General features: G+C 41.3%; 1 protein-coding gene across 2 annotated transcripts; it reads left to right on the top strand.

Moving 5' to 3' along the window:
• The first annotated feature begins 896 nt into the window (after positions 1-896).
• ro60 (Ro60, Y RNA binding protein) lies at positions 897-18147 on the top strand. 2 transcript variants are annotated; one of them, XM_036966376.1, is made up of 9 exons: positions 897-1405; positions 5442-6032; positions 6309-6529; positions 7428-7574; positions 7673-7810; positions 10423-10539; positions 10860-10976; positions 11246-11392; positions 15677-18147. In XM_036966376.1, exons 2-9 carry the CDS (start codon positions 5459-5461, stop codon positions 15830-15832), a joined length of 1617 nt encoding a protein of 538 aa, XP_036822271.1. In that variant the 5' UTR covers positions 897-1405; positions 5442-5458; the 3' UTR covers positions 15833-18147. The 2 variants fall into 2 exon arrangements, with proteins under 2 accessions (XP_036822271.1, XP_036822272.1); XM_036966377.1 differs by lacking the exon at positions 897-1405 and having other exon boundaries at positions 5907-6032; positions 6325-6529.
• Positions 18148-18334: the final 187 nt, after the last annotated feature.

Raw genomic sequence — 18334 nt, 5'->3', positions numbered from 1 at the left:
AAATACTCAGTAGGGTCTCTACTAACCAAATATAGTTAGTTTCTCTATAAGCTAATATGTCATTAATGTGCAGTGTCTTGCATTGCAGTGAATAGTGTGCGTGGAGTAAGGAGTCATCAATATTCTGTATTCAACCCGTTGCTCAGCACGAGACCCATTTATTTATTTTACCCTTATTTTACCAGGTAAGTTGACTGAAAACACCTTCTCATTTACAGCAACGATCTGGGGAATAGTTACAGGGGAGAGGAGGGGGATGAATGAGCCAATTGTAAACTGGGGATGATTAGGTGGCCATGATGGTACGAAGGCCAGATTAGGAATTTAGCAAGGACACCAGGGTTGACAACCCTACTTTTACGATAAATGCCATGGGTTTTTTAGAGACCACAGAGAGTCAGGACACCCATTTAACTTCTCATCCGAAAGACGGCACCCTATACAGGGCAATGTTCCCAATTAATGCCCTGGGGCATTGTGATATTTTTTTTAGACTAGAGCAAAGAGTGCCTCCTACTGGCCCTCCAACACTACTTCCAGCAGCATCTGGTCTTCCATCCAGGGCCAACGCTGCTTAGCTTTCAGAAGCAAGCCAGCAGTGGGATGCAGAGTGGGATGCTGCTCGCATTTAAGTTTGTCAAATTGAGTAATTCCAACAGCATATATTTGTATTTTATTAAACGTATTTATATAAATATAAGTCAAATTATCCATGTATTACAATGCTGTGGGAAAAAAATAACGATTTTCCAAAACTTTAGCGTGTCTTTGCAGAAGGACTCTTATTTTGAAGGAGAAAATAAAGCGTGTGTTCGTAAATTCACACTGGCGTGCCAGTGTGTACATTCATTGTCCGTTCATAAATTCAGAGCACACACTGGACGCTCTGGCCGAGGAGGAGGGTTTGTCCGAGCGTTCTGACCTCACAACGGCAGTCAAGCACCCAAGTTAACTGGTTAAAGTTGGCTACCTTGCCAGCTACTTCCAGACATAAATGAGAGAACACCTCACTCTGACCATTGTTCTCGCACTAGCAGCGCTGTTTAGGCTGTGTTCTTGTTATATAGAGTGTTGGTGACTATAACTGTGCAGCTGGCAACAATTGAATAGTTTGTTTTTTTTGCCGACGTTTACTGACACCGATCATATTCAACGGGTGTTGCGCGTTCAGAAATTCATCAGTTATTCGGCACCCTGTCACACTCAGACGACAGCGCTCTAAATTCGGATTAGATATCCAGAGTGAATTTACGAACGCACCCAAAAAGGGATCCTTGCTGCCTGCATAACATCCTGATACTAGGAGAACGGTACTATTCATCGGTCTGTAGGGTTCCCCCAGTGACGCCCATACGACCTGCAAATCAACTATTAGCTACGTTATTAACTAGTCACAGGGTGTGTGGTAAGTGGAATAACTAATCTATGTGTTGTTTTTGTCTTCAAAATAGAAACGGAAGAAAAAAAAGATTCTAAATGTGTCCGTATCGCTAGGCCAGATAATACTGTGCAAACAGTGTGGCTAACTACAGCTAGCTATCATCGCAGCCACATCACTAACTCTGGTCAATGTTGTTACGTGCGGTTTGCTCTTTCTATTTTCCCCAATTTTGTTTAGTGACTGGCATACATTTTTCTTTTCGTTACTCACCAAAGTCACTAGCTATGTTACTGGAGTGCTGACAACTTTTTTTTTGTCGTTTCCCCAGAAATACCGGTAAACGTTATTGAGCATTTTGTTTTCCTCCAGACTGTTGCTCGTTAAGACCCGCGGAGCCGGTGTCTCGGCTCGGAAACTACCTCCATCCAGGGATGAGAAATGTGTTGTACTCCGAATTGTCCCGTTATCTCCACTGTTAAAACTAGAAGTTAAAACAATTACGGGAATTTATTTTAAACCTATTGGTTTAACAGTAATGGTACAACTGGGGAGTACAACTCATTTCTCACCCCTGGTTTGAGGTACGTTTCCCGAAGCCATAATTTGCGCGGTGTCTGCAGTGATTTAATAATATAAACATGAAAGTGTTGTCGGATCTGCTGGCCAGCGTCTGGACCAGCGCTACAAGAAGAGTAGCAAAACTAATCCAGAACCGCTCTGACTGGGACTCGAGTTGGATCGGCAGTGCTTTTATGTTTTTTTGTTTTGTAATGATCATTTAAATCGTTGTCATGCCCCATGGATGCTTGTAGTTATCTATTAGGAATGTGGCCAGCCAGCTAGTTGGTGTGATGATTGTTAGCTGGCTGGCTACAGTGTAGTAACTGACTAACGTGTTAGCCAACATAAGCTGACATAACCAAATTAAGCAGCTGCTGTGCATAGCATTTGGTTGTTGTCTACAGTAGCTAGTTTCACAGCGGTATGACTGTTATTAGCTGGCTAGCCATACAAGGTCTACACTAAGTCAGCTAATAGGCTTTTGCGTAGTAACAACAAACAATGGCGTGCAACAGACATTCGCCAAAATCCATTTACATTTTTATTTTTTTAATCAATAACTAATTCACCATTTGTCACCGAATCATCAACCTAGATATGATTTATTCTATAAATGTCTAGCATACTTTTACAACCTTTTTGTTTTGAGTAAAAAAAAACAGTTTTTGATTTGTGGTCAAAGTTCTAACGAGTCTTCTACCCTATTAGAAGGGGCCTGGTATAACATTCTGCATCTTCAGTCATATTAAATTAGATTACAGGAAAAAGGACGGGATGAAGGGGTCAGGCCTGACTAACAAAGAAGACAGGTGGATGGATCAAGAGGACCAAGACAACCAAGAGGATCAACATGGGCATTCCACAGTGGAGATAAGGAAAACTAAGAGTGAACCAAAACAAACACCACTACTGTTCAAAAGTTTGGGGTCACTTAGAAATGTCCTTGTTTTCAACAGTGAAGAAGTGATTCCTGGATGCTGGCCTTCTACACAGAGTTGCAAAGAAAAAGCCATTTCTCAGACTGGCCAATAAAAATAAAATATTAAGATGGGCAAAGAACAGACACTGGACAGAGATATGGCTTATTCTTTGCAACTCTGCCTAGAAGGCCAGCATCCCGGAGTCGTCCATTCACTGTTGATGTTGAGACTGGTGTTTTGCAGGCACTATTTATTGAAGCTGCCAGTTGAGGATTAAAACTAGACACTCTAATGTACTTGTCTTCTTGCTCAGTTGTGCACCGGGGCCTCCCACTCCTCTTTCTATTCTGGTTAGAGCCAGTTTGCGCTGTTCTGTGAAGGGAGTAGTACACAGCGTTGTACGAGATCTTCAGTTTTTTGGCAATTTCTTGCATGGAATAGCCTTAATTTCTCAGAACAAGAATAGACTGACGAGTTTCAGAAGAAAGGTCTTTGTTTCTGGCTATTTTGATCCTGTAATCGAACCCACAGATGCTGATGCTCCAGATACTCAACTAGTTTAAAGAAGGCCAGTTTTATTGCTTCTTTAATCAGGACAACAGTTTTCAGCTGTGCTAACATAATTGCAAAATAGTTTTCTAATGATCAATTAGCCTTTTAAAATGATAAACTTGGATTAGCTAACACAACGTGCCATTGGAACACAGGAGTGATGGTTGTTGATAATGGGCCAATGTAGATATTACAAATCAGTCGTTTCCAGCTACAATAGTCATTGATGAAGGATCATTGATGTTATTTTAATGAACAACGATGTGCTTTTCTTAAAAAAACATGGACATTTCTAAGTGACCCCAATCTTTTGAACGGTAGTGTATGTATATACCAGAGGGTGGATAACAATATAAAACGCTAGTGTAAGAAGTGGACGGTACACGTTTTGTTTTTAGGCTAAATGTTTACGTTATGATTTGCCTCAGAACTGTATGTGAACCCCTCTGCAATCTACTGGCACGAACCATTAAAACCTAGTACTTCAACAGGCTATTTGGTCTCTTTCTCTCTCAAACTGCTATCACAAAGCTTACGTGAATATGTGGTTTATAACAAAAAAATATCAACTGACTCAAATCAGCTCTACATAATTCAGCAGGGAGGTATGCAACTACCCCGCATTATACCCATTATACCAGTGGAGAAACTACGTCACCTACATAAGTATTACCATATCCCTTTCAACTCACATTCCTTGCAGAAAGAACTGTCCAGAAAGACAGTGGTATTTATACTTTAAAATACATATTGTATGTGAATGGATGTGGATGAAATAATTCTGCCAGTGTTTTTAAATGTCCTAGTTTCATATTTTTGTCTTTTCCTCCAACTCTATATATCCAAGTGAGCTTATGAGGTCCTTGGGGATCAGATTGACCATTATACTCATTGATGAAACATATAACAGACAGACACTGCTCAAAAATGAGTTGTTTGTGATATCGACGATCAGTTGCCACTTTATTAGGTTCACCACCCTATTCACAAAAATAAACTGCTCCTACATACACCAAGTCCCGTGGTCTTGGCTTGCTAGACACTAAAGCTTGCAGAGAAGTATTCAGGTATTCTGTTACTGTTTGGTTGAACTTTAGAATGTGCAAAATGACAGCACAGTCTGATGGTCTTTTGTAACTCAGAAAAGTTTCAAAACTGGTTTTCTTGTACTGACTGTAATAAACTCCAAATGGACTTATAAACTTGGAACAGTCTTATCTCCTTCCCCAGTTTCATCAACAGTTTTAAATTCGCTGTGTTCCAGATGCATAGGGGGTTGTACCTAATAAAATGACCACTGTATCTATAGAATTTCCAGAATGTGTTCTGAGAATACCCGGGGTATTAAACATTTGGCTGTAAGTGTTGAACAGTTCAATCTATTACCCCCAGGAGATGGTACCATTCAGCTTGTCTGGGGATGACAAAGGAGGACTTTTAACAAAGCCAAAATAGGAAATGATTGGAAGGGGCCTATTTGCTGTTAAATTAGAGACATGTAAATAAATGACTGTTGTGCCTTGTAACTACTTTAAAATGTGGAACTGTTGCACTAAAAATGCAACATTGATTTGGCATACAATTGAAGATTGTAAACATACAACTTTATGTAAACATTGTGTAACTTCATACAGAACAAATTGCACTTGAAATGAAAATTTCTTGCAAATAAATGCATATTTTCACTTTTTTCTGTGACAATCACTGATTTAATCATCTTTAAATGCAATATTTCAAATGTAATTATTTCTATCAAATCAAAACTGGAATTTGTCTGCAAAACAATAGGTTGTAAAAGTATGCTAGACATTTATAGAATTAATCATATCTAGGTTGATGATTCTGTGACAAATGGTGAATTAGTTATAGATTTTTAAATGGCTTTGGCGAATGTCTGTGTGAATATAAAATCAACTTCACCTTGGTTTGCTGATCACCCTATCAAACCAGTGCAATTGTTCATTCAAAAAAAGTGTGTTACTTTCAGCTGAAACATCTGTGTCTCTACCTGTCCATTCATCTGACAGTTTAGAGGAGCTATCACATGGAGCCATCGGGACAGGATGCCAACGACCACGGCCAAAACTCAGTTGGCGACGGTGAGCACCCATGGGAGGTAACAGACATGACCAGGCTCCGCCGCTTCATCTGCTACGGCTCAGAAATGGCCATCTATGACACCAAGGAGCACCGGCTGGGCATGGAGAGTGCCCTGGCTCTGCTCTCCCTGCTACAGGAGGGCAGGGGTTGCGAGGTGGTGGAGGAGGTCAAAAGGCTGGCTCTGGAGGGCAGGCCAGTCAGGGCCAACCCTTCCCTGTTTGCCTTAGCTGTGTGCTCCCAACATTTGGACCTGAATACCAGACAGGGGGCGTTCCGAGCCCTGAGTGACGTGTGCCGGGCCCCCGAGCACCTCTTCACCTTCATCCAATACAAGAAGGAGGTGAAAGAGAGGATGCGGTGCGGGATATGGGGACGGGCCCTGAGGAAAGCGGTGTCGGATTGGTACAACAAACAGGACGCCATGGGTCTGGCTCTGGCGGTGACCAAGTATAAAACGAGAGAGGGCTGGTCGCATCAGGATCTACTCAGACTCTCCCATGCCAAGCCTGCTAATGAAGGTGAGCTGCAAGAGGTTCACAATGTACACACTCTCAAACACTATTATGAATATACAAGGGACATGGTGCAAGATTTAGACTACGGAGAATGTTTTTTTTTGTGTGTTGATGACATTTTTTTAATAAAAGGGTTATCCTCATGGATGAAATCAGTAATAAAATAGTATCTCAGTAAAGCCTTTAAAGTAACAAGTGATTGGTGGTATCAGGAGACGTGGTTGAATGCTTTTTTTATTCTGTCTGAATTATGCTCTGACAACTCTGCTGTGCTTGCAGCGATCGTGTTGATCAGTAAATACGTTATGAAAGGATGGAAGGAGGTCCAGGGGGCGTACGCCGACAAGGAGAACTCGGAGGAGGTGATCAAAGTCCTCTCATACCTGGAAGCGGTTGAGAAGGTCAAACACAGTGCAGACGAGATGGAGGTCAGCCATCTAATAGAGGAGCATAGTCTGGAGCGGGAACAACTTCTGACAGACCACCTGAGGTCCAAAGTGGTGAGCAGCGACCAACTTGTGTTTTTAACCAACTCTTTTAAAGGTGTACTTCGCTCAAATTAAAGTTGGTCAGATGTTGAGATGTCCTCGCCACTGCTAGCTTTTTATTTTAAAGAGTGTAGTCCCACTCCTCACATTTTTGGTTTATTAACTGTGATAGATAGGATAGATAGAGGAGAGTGTGTGCTGAAATATAGCAGTGTGACAGATTCAAATCCATTGCGCGGGAGTATATGTAGGCTGGGACCTGCGGCTTAGAACACTAGCCTACTCTTAGACCACTAGCCTACTCTTAGACCACTAGCCTACTCTTAGACCACTAGTCTACTCTAAGCCCACTAGCCTACTCTTAGACCACTAGCCTACTCTTAGACCACTAGCCTACTCTTAGACCACTAGCCTACTCTAAGCCCACTAGCCTACTCTTAGACCACTAGCCTACTCTTAGACCACTAGCCTACTCTTAGACCACTAGCCTACTCTTAGACCACTAGCCTACTCTAAGACCACTAGCCTACTCTAAGCCCACTAGCCTACTCTTAGACCACTAGCCTACTCTAAGCCCACTAGCCTACTCTTAGACCACTAGCCTACTCTAAGCCCACTAGACTACTCTTAGACCACTAGCCTACTCTTAGACCACTAGCCTACTCTTAGACCACTAGCCTACTCTTAGACCACTAGCCTACTCTTAGACCACTAGCCTACTCTTAGACCACTAGCCTACTCTAAGCCACACTCCTAGCGTTTTTTTTTACATCCAGCTCTATGTCTCAATGCCATATTAATGGGAAATATTAGCACCATATAATTATCATAATGGAATTATCACTTTTTCATGTGTAGGGTCTTAAGACAGCCTTATTACATCATGTATGATGCCTTTTCTCCACTGCAGGTATGGAAGGCATTGTTAAAGGAGATGCCCATGGAGTCAATGCTAAGGACCCTGGGTAAGATGACCGCAGACCAAGTCCTGGAACCAGGAAGCTCAGACGTGGCAGAGGTGTGCGAGAGGATCCAGAGTGAGGCGGCTTTAAAGAAGGTGAGGTGTACCTACCTACCTCTCACCTTCTGACAACTGGAATTCATTCACATACTGCTTTCCCAGGGATCTATCTAACTGTTTTATTGTTGTCTTAGGCAAAACTCCACCCTTTCAGCGTCTTGACAGCCTCGGAAAACTACAAAAGGGGCCAAGGCAACCGGGGAAAAGTGAAATGGGAACCAAACGTTGACATCATAAAAGCGCTGGACTCTGCTTTCTACAAATGTTTCACAGTAAGTCGAGCGTCGCATATACAGATACTCACAGATAGGGAGGGCTATGGGCGGTCATGAAATGTTGTCAGCCAGTCATTGTCAAGCAATTGTTAATTAACATAAACATATGTAGCATAACACTTCATCAGTCTCTCTTTCACAATTTTACAAGGACTTTATAGTGCCTGGAATTTCCCAGCGGTATCCCCCTTGTGTGGGAATATAATAATAATTCCCAGCTGCGTGACCCCTTGACTTTTTCCACATTTTGTTTCATTACAGCCTTATTCAAATATTTATTTCAAAACAATTCCTCAATCTACACACAATACCCCATAATGACAAAGCGAGAACAGGTTTTTAGAAATTTTTGCAAATGTATTACAAATAAAAAAACAATACCTTATTTACATAAGCATTCAGACCCTTTGCTATGAGACTCGAATTTGAGCTCAGAACAACAGCAAAGGACCGTGTGAAGATGCTGGAGGAAACGGGTACAAAAGCATCTAAAATCCGCAGTAAAACGAATCCTATTTCGACATAACCTGAAAGGCTGCTCAGCAAGGAAGAATCCACTGCTCCAAAAACCGCCATTAAAAAAGCCAAACTATGGCATGCAACTGCACATAGGGACAAAGATAGTACTTTTTGGAGAAATGTCCTCTGTTCTGATGAAACAGAAATGGAACTGTTTGGCCATAATGACCATCTTTATGTTTGGAGGAAAAAGGGGGAGGCTTGCAAGCCGAAGAACACCATCCCAACCGTGAAGCACGGGGGTGGCAGCATCATGCACTTCACAAAATAGATGGCATCATGAGGGAGGAGAATTATGTGGATATATTGAAGCAACATCTCAACACATCAGTCAGGAAGTTAAAGCTTGGTCGCAAATGGGTCTTCCAAATGGATAATGACCCCAAGCATACTTCCAAAGTTGTGGCAAAATGGCTTAAGGACAACAAAGTCAAGGTATTGGAGTGGCCATCACAAAGCCCTGACCTCAATCCCATAGAATATTTGTGGGCAGAACTGAAAAAGCGTGTGAGAGCAAGGAGGCCTACAAACATGACTCAGTTACACCAGCTCTGTCAGGAGGAATGGGCCAAAATTCACCCAATTTATTGTGTGAAGCTTGTGGAAGGCTACCCAAAATGTTTGACCCAAGTTAAACAATTTAAAGGCAATTCTACCAAATACTAATTGAGTATATGTAAAACTCTGACCCACTGGGAATGTGATGAAAGAAATGAAAGCTGAAATAAATTATTCTCCCTACTATTATTCTGACATTTCACATTCTTAAAATAAAGTGGTGATCCTAACTGACCTAAGACAGGGACTTTTTACTCTGATCAAATGTCAGGAATTGTGAAAAACTGAGTTTAAATGTCTTTGGCTAAGGTGTATGTAAACGTTCGACTTCAACTGTATGTACATTTATATTTTTGCAGAAAAATAAAATAAAATGTGCTTTGTCATTATGGGGTATTGTGTGTAGTTTTAAGGAGGGTAAACAATTTAATCAATATTAGAATAAGGCCGTAACATAACGAAATATGAAAAAGTCAAGGGGTCTGAATACTTTCGAATGCACTCTGTGTGAAAATTGTTTAGTTTTAGAAGTGACCGTTATCATGCACCTGTCTCGGTAACAGATGCTGGGGGGGGGGGGAAATGTGTCATCTATGCACTTAATTTGCAAACGGTGGACGTTTTTCCAGTGTTTAATTTTCAATGCCAGCCAGGTATGCTATACTCTTGTTGTAAAGCGAAACGATGTGTTTAGTGTTAGGAAAGTTGAGAAATAAATATAGTAGGCCTAGCCTTTAGAAAGCTGATGGGATCCTCCTCTTTTTATTAGAGGCCATCAACTGTTTTCTCATGCAATTGCCTATGGGGCTATGGGGTCTCATGAAGTGTTTGATTTTCGATCACTTTTGCATTGATGTCACAGTGATTAGAGGGACAATAGAGTGCTGAGTCGGCTACTATTGACCATTAACAGCATCAGAGCTTGGAGAACCTTAGTTACCGTGACTAAATGGTCACATGGAATTTGACTGCGGTCGTTACTCGTCACCGACGGTGTGGCTGTAAAACGGTCACCGTAACAGCACTACTCACAGAGCATCCCACTGTTCTGAGTCGTGTTCACAAATGCGAAACGTTAATTGTCCCCCACGATGAAATGGATACGTTTGTCGCACACGATATCTGACGGCACTGGCCCAATTTTTACGAAACTTGGGTGAACTACGCATCGTAGTGCCATAGAGATCCGTGTTTTTCAAAATGACACTGATTGGCCCAAGGTGGGAGCTATAGTAATGAACTGAAACGTGTTAGTGACACACAATATCTTAATTGGGATGCATCATTCTTGAGGGACGACATGTTTACTGTTGCATGTTTTGTTTTTTTCATTACATTTTAGTCATTTAGCAGATGCTCTTATCCAGAGCGACTTACAGAAGTAATTAGGGTTAAGTGCCTTGCTCAAGGGCACATTAACAGATTTTTCACCTAGCCGGCTCTGGATTGAACCAGCAACCTTTTTCGGGTTACTGGACCAGCACTGTTAAGCGTTAATCAACCTGCCACTTTACTTGTGTTCCTTTCCTGAGAACGTGGAGCCGGCGGGGAAGCGCTTTGTGGTGGCGGTGGACATTAGCACATCACTGAGCAGCATCGTTAAGGGGACCTCCGTCAGCACAGCTGTAGCGGCTGCAGCCATGACCATGGTGAGTCAACACACTATGAGCGGGTACTCCTACACAAGGCTAAATGACTACGGTAGTAGTTTGCAGCTGTGTTTCAAAGCGGTGTCTCTAACAATTGGAAGACGGGTCTCTGGAGGAAGGTATAGTCAAGGAAAAGGGTCTGTTGACAGGTTCTATGGATTCCGGCCATGTTTCCCCCCATCTCAAGAGAGCACAGGCATTGCATGCGTGCTTTGTAATGAGGACTTGTCATTTTTACATTTGAATGATAATAATTCCTGGCATCTTAGAGAGGGACTATTTCAGCATTGTGTTCTAAGTTGGTTGTATCTATGTTACAGGTTTTTGCGCGGACGGAGGCAGAGACACAGGTTATGGCCTACTCTGAAGGAGCTATAGTTCCTTGCACCATCACTGAAGGCATGTCTCTTCGACAAGTAGCAACCGAGCTGGTCAAGGTATGGAAACAAGAAGTGTCGCTCTGCAAACTATGCACCTCTGAATGATAAACTTTTTTTTAACAGAAACCTTACTTGGGAAAAAATTAATTATCTTGCCAAAGTTCTAAAAGTTCACTGAAAGGCAATAAGAAAAGCTAATTTCCGTTTTGTTACGCTGGGCCCTACTGAACATGATCAATTTCTCAGATAAAATATGAGGTTGTAAAATTTTAATGACTGTGTGTCGTGTTCATAGCTGACCCCCTGTGTCAACCACCTGTTCACAGATCCCCAGTGGTTATACAGACTGCGCTCTCCCCATCCTGTGGGCCTCGGAGAAGAGGATCACTGTGGACATGTTCATCATATTCACCAACAGTGCCTGCTGGCACGGCGAGGCCAATCCAACGGAGTGTCTGAGGATGTACAGACATGTAAGACACTTCTGTAGTGTACCACTGTCCCTCCCCTCTTAACTCCTTATTTGTTTGGTTGCATAGATATACAGACTCATTATTACATCATTATATTGTATGTCGTTACGTGGAACTACAACACTGTAGTGGCGAACATGGCATGACACATCCGCAAATATTGTATGCTCTGATCGTTCTTAATCATGTCAAATTAAGTAGCCTGTTCAACCTATCTTTTGTATCGTCTGAGATTCCCAAAGATTGGAAAGCTGCCGCGGTCATCCCCCTCTTCAAAGGGGGAGAGACTCTAGACCCAAACTGCTACAGACCTATATCTATCCTACCCTGCCTTTCTAAGGTCTTCGAAAGCCAATTTAACAAACAGATTACAGACCATTTCGAATCCCACCGTACCTTCTCCGCTATGCAATCTGGTTTCCGAGCTGGTCATGGGTGCACCTCAGCCACTCTCAAGGTCCTAAACGATATCATAACCGCCATCGATATGAGACATTACTGTGCAGCCGTATTCATCGACCTGGCCAAGGGCTTCAACTCTGTCAATCACCACATTCTTATCGGCAGACTCAACAGCCTTGGTTTCTCAAATGACTGCCTCGCCTGGTTCACCAACTACTTCTCAGACAGAGTTCAGTGTGTCAAATTGGAGGGCCTGTTGTCCGGACCTCTGGCCCTTCTTTGGACACTGTGTTAACTAACCTCCAGACAAGCTTCAATGCCATACAACTCTCCTTCCGTGACCTCCAACTGCTCTTAAATGCAAGTAAAACTAAATGCATGCTCTTCAACCGATCGCTGCCCGCACCTGCCCGGCCGTCCAGCATCACTATTCTCGACGGTTCTGACTTAGAATGTGTGGACAACTACAAATACCTAGGTGTCTGGTTAGACTGTAAACTCTCCTTCCAGACTCACATTAAGCATCTCCAATCCAAAATGAAATCTAGAATCGGCTTCGGCGATGTCATAACCTCCAACACTACTCAGCAAATTGGAAGCAGTCTTATCACAGTGTTATCCGTTTTGTCACCAAAGCCCCATATACTACCCACCACTACAACCTGTACGCTCTCGTTGGCTGGCCCTTGCTTCACACTCGCCGCCAAACCCACTGGCTCCAAGTCATCTACAAGTCTCTGCTAGGTAAAGCCCCGCCTTATCTCAGCTCACTGGTCACCATAGCAGCACCCACCCGTAGCAGCAGGTATATCTCACTGGTCACCCCCAAAGCTAATTCTTCCTTTGGCCGCCTTTCCTTCCAGTTCTCTGCTGCCAATGACTGGAACGAAAATCACTGAAGCTGGAGACTCATATCTCTCTCACTAGCTTTAAGCACCAGCTGTCAGAGCAGCTCACAGATCACTGCACCTGTACATAGCCCATCCAACTACCTCATCCCCATACTATATTTATTTATTTATCTTGCTCCTTTGCACCCCAGTAACTCTACTTGCACATTCATCTTCTGCACATCTACCATTCCAGTGTTTAATTGCTATATTGTAATTACTTCGCCACCATGGCCTATTTATTGCCTTACCTCCCTTATCATACCTAATTTGCACACACTGTAAATATACTTTTTCTATTGTATTATTGACTATGTTTGTTTATTCCATGTGTAACTCTGTGTTGTTGTATGTGTTGAACTGCTTTGTTTTTATCTTGGCCAGGTTGCATTTGTAAATGAGAACTTGTTCTCAACTAGGCTACCTGGTTAAAAAAAGGTGAAATAAAAAATAACATGAATGGTATATTGCCCAAGCCTAGTCAGAGTCTGGAATGTAAATATATGTACCAGTCAAAAGTTTGGACACCTACTCATTCAAGGGTTTTTATTTTTACTATTTTCTACATTGTAGAAAAATAGTGAAGACAAACTATGAAATAAACAAAAAAGTGTTAAACAAATCTAAGTATATTTTAGATTCTTCAAAGTAGCCACACTTTGCCTTGTTAACAGCTTTTTCACACTCTTGGCATTCGCTCAACCAGCTTCACCTGGAATGCTAATCCAACAGTCTTGAAGGAGTTCCCACGTATGCTGAGCACTTGTTGGCTACTTTTCCTTCACTCTGCAGTCCAACTCATCCCAAATCATCTCAATTGGGTTGAGGTCGGGTGATTGTGGAGGCCAGGTCATCTGATGCCGCGCTCCATCACTCTCCTTCTGGTGCGATAGCTCTTACACAGCCTGGAGTTGTGTTTTGCATTATTGTCCTGTTGAAAAACAAATTATAGTCCCACTAAGTGCAAACCAGATGGGATGGCATATCGCTGCAGAATGCTGTGGTAGCCATGCTGGTTAAGTGTGCCTTGAATTCTAAATAAATCAGACCGTGTCACCAGCAAAGCACCATCATACCACCACCTCCATGCTTCCCGGTGGGAACCACACATGCGGAGATCATGCGTTCACCTGCTCTGCATCTCAGAAAGACACGGCAGTTGGAACCAAAAATCGCAATTTTGGACTTGTCAGACGAAAGGACAGATTTTCACCGATCTAATGTCCATTGCTACCTGTTAAATGCATTCCAGGTGGCGACCTCATGAAGCTAGTTAAGAGTGTGCAAGTCATCAAGTCAAAGGGTGGCTACTTTGAAGAATATACAATATGTTTAGATTTGTTTAACACTTTTTTGTTTTGTTTTGTTACTACACGATTCCATGTTTGTTATTTCATAGTTTTGATGTTCAATATTATCAACAGTGTCGAAAATAGTAAAAATAAAGAAAAACCCTTGAATGAGTAGGTGTGTCCCAATGTTTGATTGGTTCAGTGCATTCGGAAAGTATTCAGACGCCTTGACTTTTTCCACATTTTGTTAAGTCACAGCCTTACCGTAATTTCCGGACTATAAGCCGCTACTTTTTTCCCACGCGTTGAACCTCGCGGTTTATACAATGACGCGGCTAATTTATGGATTTTTCCCGCTTTCACAAGATTCATGCCGCCAAAAAACTGAGCACCGTCACATAATGTGACGTAAATCGCTCAAACTTCCCATCATTCTGATTACGGTAGTCATTTTGTCACCCTCATCATGGCAAAGACACGGAGAAATGCATATGATGCAGCTTTCAAGTTGAAGGCGATCGATCTGGCTGTTGGAAAAGGAAATAGAGCTGCTGACAGCGTGGAGCATTGTCAAAAAATCCACTATCATCAACGGGTTTCGAAAGGCTGGACTGCTGCGTGTTGAAGAGGGCAGCGATCCAACATCGGATGAAGCAATTCTGAGGCTATTCAACTCCGACACCGAAGGAGATGACTTCAGTGGTTTCAGTGCACAGGAGGAGGAAGATAGTGACCAATGACTTTCTTGGTAGGCTACTGTTTTAATTTTTGTTACAAGCCGTGTTTCGTTAAAGCCTATTTATTTTTGTTACAAGCCGTGTTTTGTTTAAAGGCTGTGTAAAGTTCATTTGTTTCAATGTACCGGTAGGCACCTGCGGCTTATAGACATGTGCGGCGTATTTATGTACAAAATACATATTTTTTAATAATTCTGTGGGTGCGGCTTAAATTCAGGTGCGCTTAATAGTCCAGCAATTACGGTCATCTAAAATTGATTAAATTGTTTTTTTGCCCTCAATCTACACACAATACCCCATAATGACAAAGCAAAACATGTTTGTAGGAATGTTTGCTAATTTATTCTAAATATCATATTTACGTAAGTATTCAGACCCTTTACTCAGTACTTTGTTGACGCACCTCTGGCACTGATTACAGCATTAAGTCTTCACAGCTATTTTGATGCTATGCCTTGAAATTTATCCACCGGTATTTTGTGTATGTCCATTACATGAAATACAAATAAAAATCCATTTAAATTACAAAATAGGAAAAACGCCAAGGGGGTGAATACTTTTGCAAGGCACTGTATATGCAGGTGTGAATTTACCACATGTGTTTCTTCAACTTGATTGGTGTCCATCTCAAGGATGATCAATGGAAACTGGATGCACCTGAGCTCAATTTTGAGTCTCAAAGCAAAGTGTCTGAATACTTATGTAAACACAGTGTTTGTTTTTTTGTAATACATTTCTAAATCTGTTTTTGCTTTGTCATTATGGAGTGCCGTGTAGATTGAGGAAAATATTTAATTTAATCAATTTTAGTATAGGGCTGTAACGTATCAAAATGTGGAAAAAGTCAAGGGGTCTGAATACTTTCCAAAGGCACTGTGTGTATATATAATGGTGTGAATAGACAGTATGCACGGTATATGAATATAAAAGAGTCTCGATTGTGTTTTGTTTTGTTTTTGCTAGAAAATGGGTATCTTCTCCAAACTTATGGTGTGTGGGTTGACCTCCAACGGCCTATCCATCGCTGACCCCGCCGAGGACAGGGGCATGTTGGACCTCTGCGGCTTTGACCTGGGAGCCATAGAGGTCATCCGTAACCTAGCCCTGGACCTGATCTGAGAACAGATTCTGGACAGTGCAAAGACGAGAAAGAAAAATATGGAGAGAATTGGTGGAAATACCTTGAAATGGATGTGGCTTGAAACGACGCAGAGAGCGGATTTTTATTTTATTTTTTAAAGTTGATATTTACAATAACGATTTCTTCAATTTATCATAAATATCATGACCACAACAAAAATGATACGGTCTCCCTATTGGTCATGTTGAGAGGTTAGCATGTCTTGGGGGTCTGATGCATAATGTGCTTTCATTTCTAACCAGTAAAACATAGGAAAATACTCTCAAATAAAAAGTGACATCTGTACTTTTTAGGCTCCCGAGTGGCACAGCCTCTCCGTGCTAGAGGTGTCACTACAGACCCTGGTTAGATTCCAGGCTGTATCACAATCGGCTGTGATTGCGAGTCCCATAGGGCGGTACACAATTGTCCCAGCGTCGTCTGGGTTAGAGTTTGGCCGGTGTAGGCCCTCGTTGCAAATAAGAATTTGTTCTTAACTGACTTACCCAGTTAAATAAATCAAATAAATACTCACACCTCATATCTAACATTTGAGCTCAAATCCAAAATACTGGAGTATTGAGACAAAATTCAAAGTTTTAGCTTATGTAAGAAGGAATCCCTGTACACAATTACCACTGGAGGATGGCTCAAAAATAATGGCTGGAACACCGTTTGATACCATTTCACTGTTTACACTCCAGTTATTACTACACGCCTGTCCACCCCAATGAAGGTGCCACCAATCTCCTTTGCTATGTTATAGCAAGTTTGATGTGAACATGGAGCCCTTTTTATAATCTGTTCATTTTTCATCATTTAGCAAACTCACTTATCCTGTGTGACTTACAGGAGCAAATCAACAGATATTTCTCTTAGTCTGTTCAGGGATTCAAACCAGTGACTTTTTGGTTACTAGCCCAATGTGCTTAACCGCTAGGCAACCTGCCTCCCCTTGTCCCTTTTGTCTTCTTCAATTGGTCTAATCACTATATAGAAGACTAACCAACTTATTTTGTTTGATTGCAGTATATATTTTTTTGTTTTTTTTATTAGGTCAAACTCATAATAGAATAGACTTGGTGCACTTAAACATGTAACATGCGAATCCATTTAGTTTATTTTGCTTTGTCACAAGTCAAAACAAGGAAGTATTTGACGCCAAGAGATAAGGGAGTGACTGTCGTCATTGTCACTGGCAGTTTTTGGCAAACCTGCAAAATTGGTTTATTCCCTGGGTCATGTTCATTAGGGCAGACGTTCGAAAAGGTTTTAAAATCTTGTACAATGGAAAATTAAAAATGAACATTTCAATTGCTTTTCTATTTGTTACGTAATGATCACGACCCTGGAATCTATTGATTTTATGCATTACCAATGGTTTTTTTCTATTGCTGTATCATGTTGTTGAAGGTCAAAACAAGGCCATTTAGTAGTGTGAAGACTGAAGCTGCTAGACGCACATTTAAAGTATTCCAGTGTCGGAGGTTTGTGATAAACAAGCACTAATGATAGAATGTCAGTTATACAAATACTCACTAATGTTCCATAGAAACTCACCAGCTACTTTTCCTTTGTAATAGATCCCACTGAATGTACCTTTTTGTCATACTTGTGTAACACTGTAGATTTTTAAAATGCTTTATTCTTCAAATATTGAATAAATAAAATGGGATAATACTGAAGATGCTTTACCTTTTAGCAGTCAATTCAATGGGGGAATGATGGCTGACGCTGAAATAGAGGAAGTGGAAAGTATTAACTGGTTTATTGAATTGTTATTTTCTGTCTTCTGTCATTTCAGATCAACCCTAATTTAGACAAAACAAATTCAGACCTGGTAACTGATTTCTAAAAACCTTTTTACTTTGTGTTGATTTCATCTGATCCAATATAAAAGTATGGCACAAAATATGTCAGTCTATTAAAAGGCCCCACCAGTTCTCGAGTTGGTCCCAACCCCATGAGTTGAGATAGAAGACCATCTTTGAGGACATCGGTTCGAACGTAGTTAACAAAACATGCTACATTTGAAAATGCTCTAGACTCTAATAATGCATACATTCTGAGGTAACAATACTTTGGAGTCAGTTGCTATAGTAGAGAATACAGTGGGGCACATTGACAGGTGGAGATAGAATGGCCACAGTCCATATTGATAGAGAAAGTTGAACTGAATCAATTATAAATGTAGGCCTTACTGTCCCATGACTAATCCATTTTCTCTTTCAACTGAAAGGTGATTTCAGTTCATGTTGCATGCCATTTACATTAGCCATAGTGTCAATACAAACCTTAATAAAGTGTTTCATGGACATTTCTTTATGTGTGTATTTACTTTACAAAATGAACCTTTTACAGAGAAGGCAAGCAAGTATTTTATGGCTATAGAAGGGAATTCAAATTGTTTTGAGTCATAATGGCCATGAATGAATCATGATACATGTATGCATTTTATATATGGAGAACAGAGATTATAATCAAATAAAAACTGACATGTA

Source organism: Oncorhynchus mykiss, chromosome 28 (assembly GCF_013265735.2).
Source record: "Oncorhynchus mykiss isolate Arlee chromosome 28, USDA_OmykA_1.1, whole genome shotgun sequence".
NCBI classification, from domain to species: domain Eukaryota; kingdom Metazoa; phylum Chordata; class Actinopteri; order Salmoniformes; family Salmonidae; genus Oncorhynchus; species Oncorhynchus mykiss.
The sequence above is the reverse complement of the archived record's forward strand: the minus strand, read 5'-3'. Positions and strand labels throughout refer to the sequence as shown.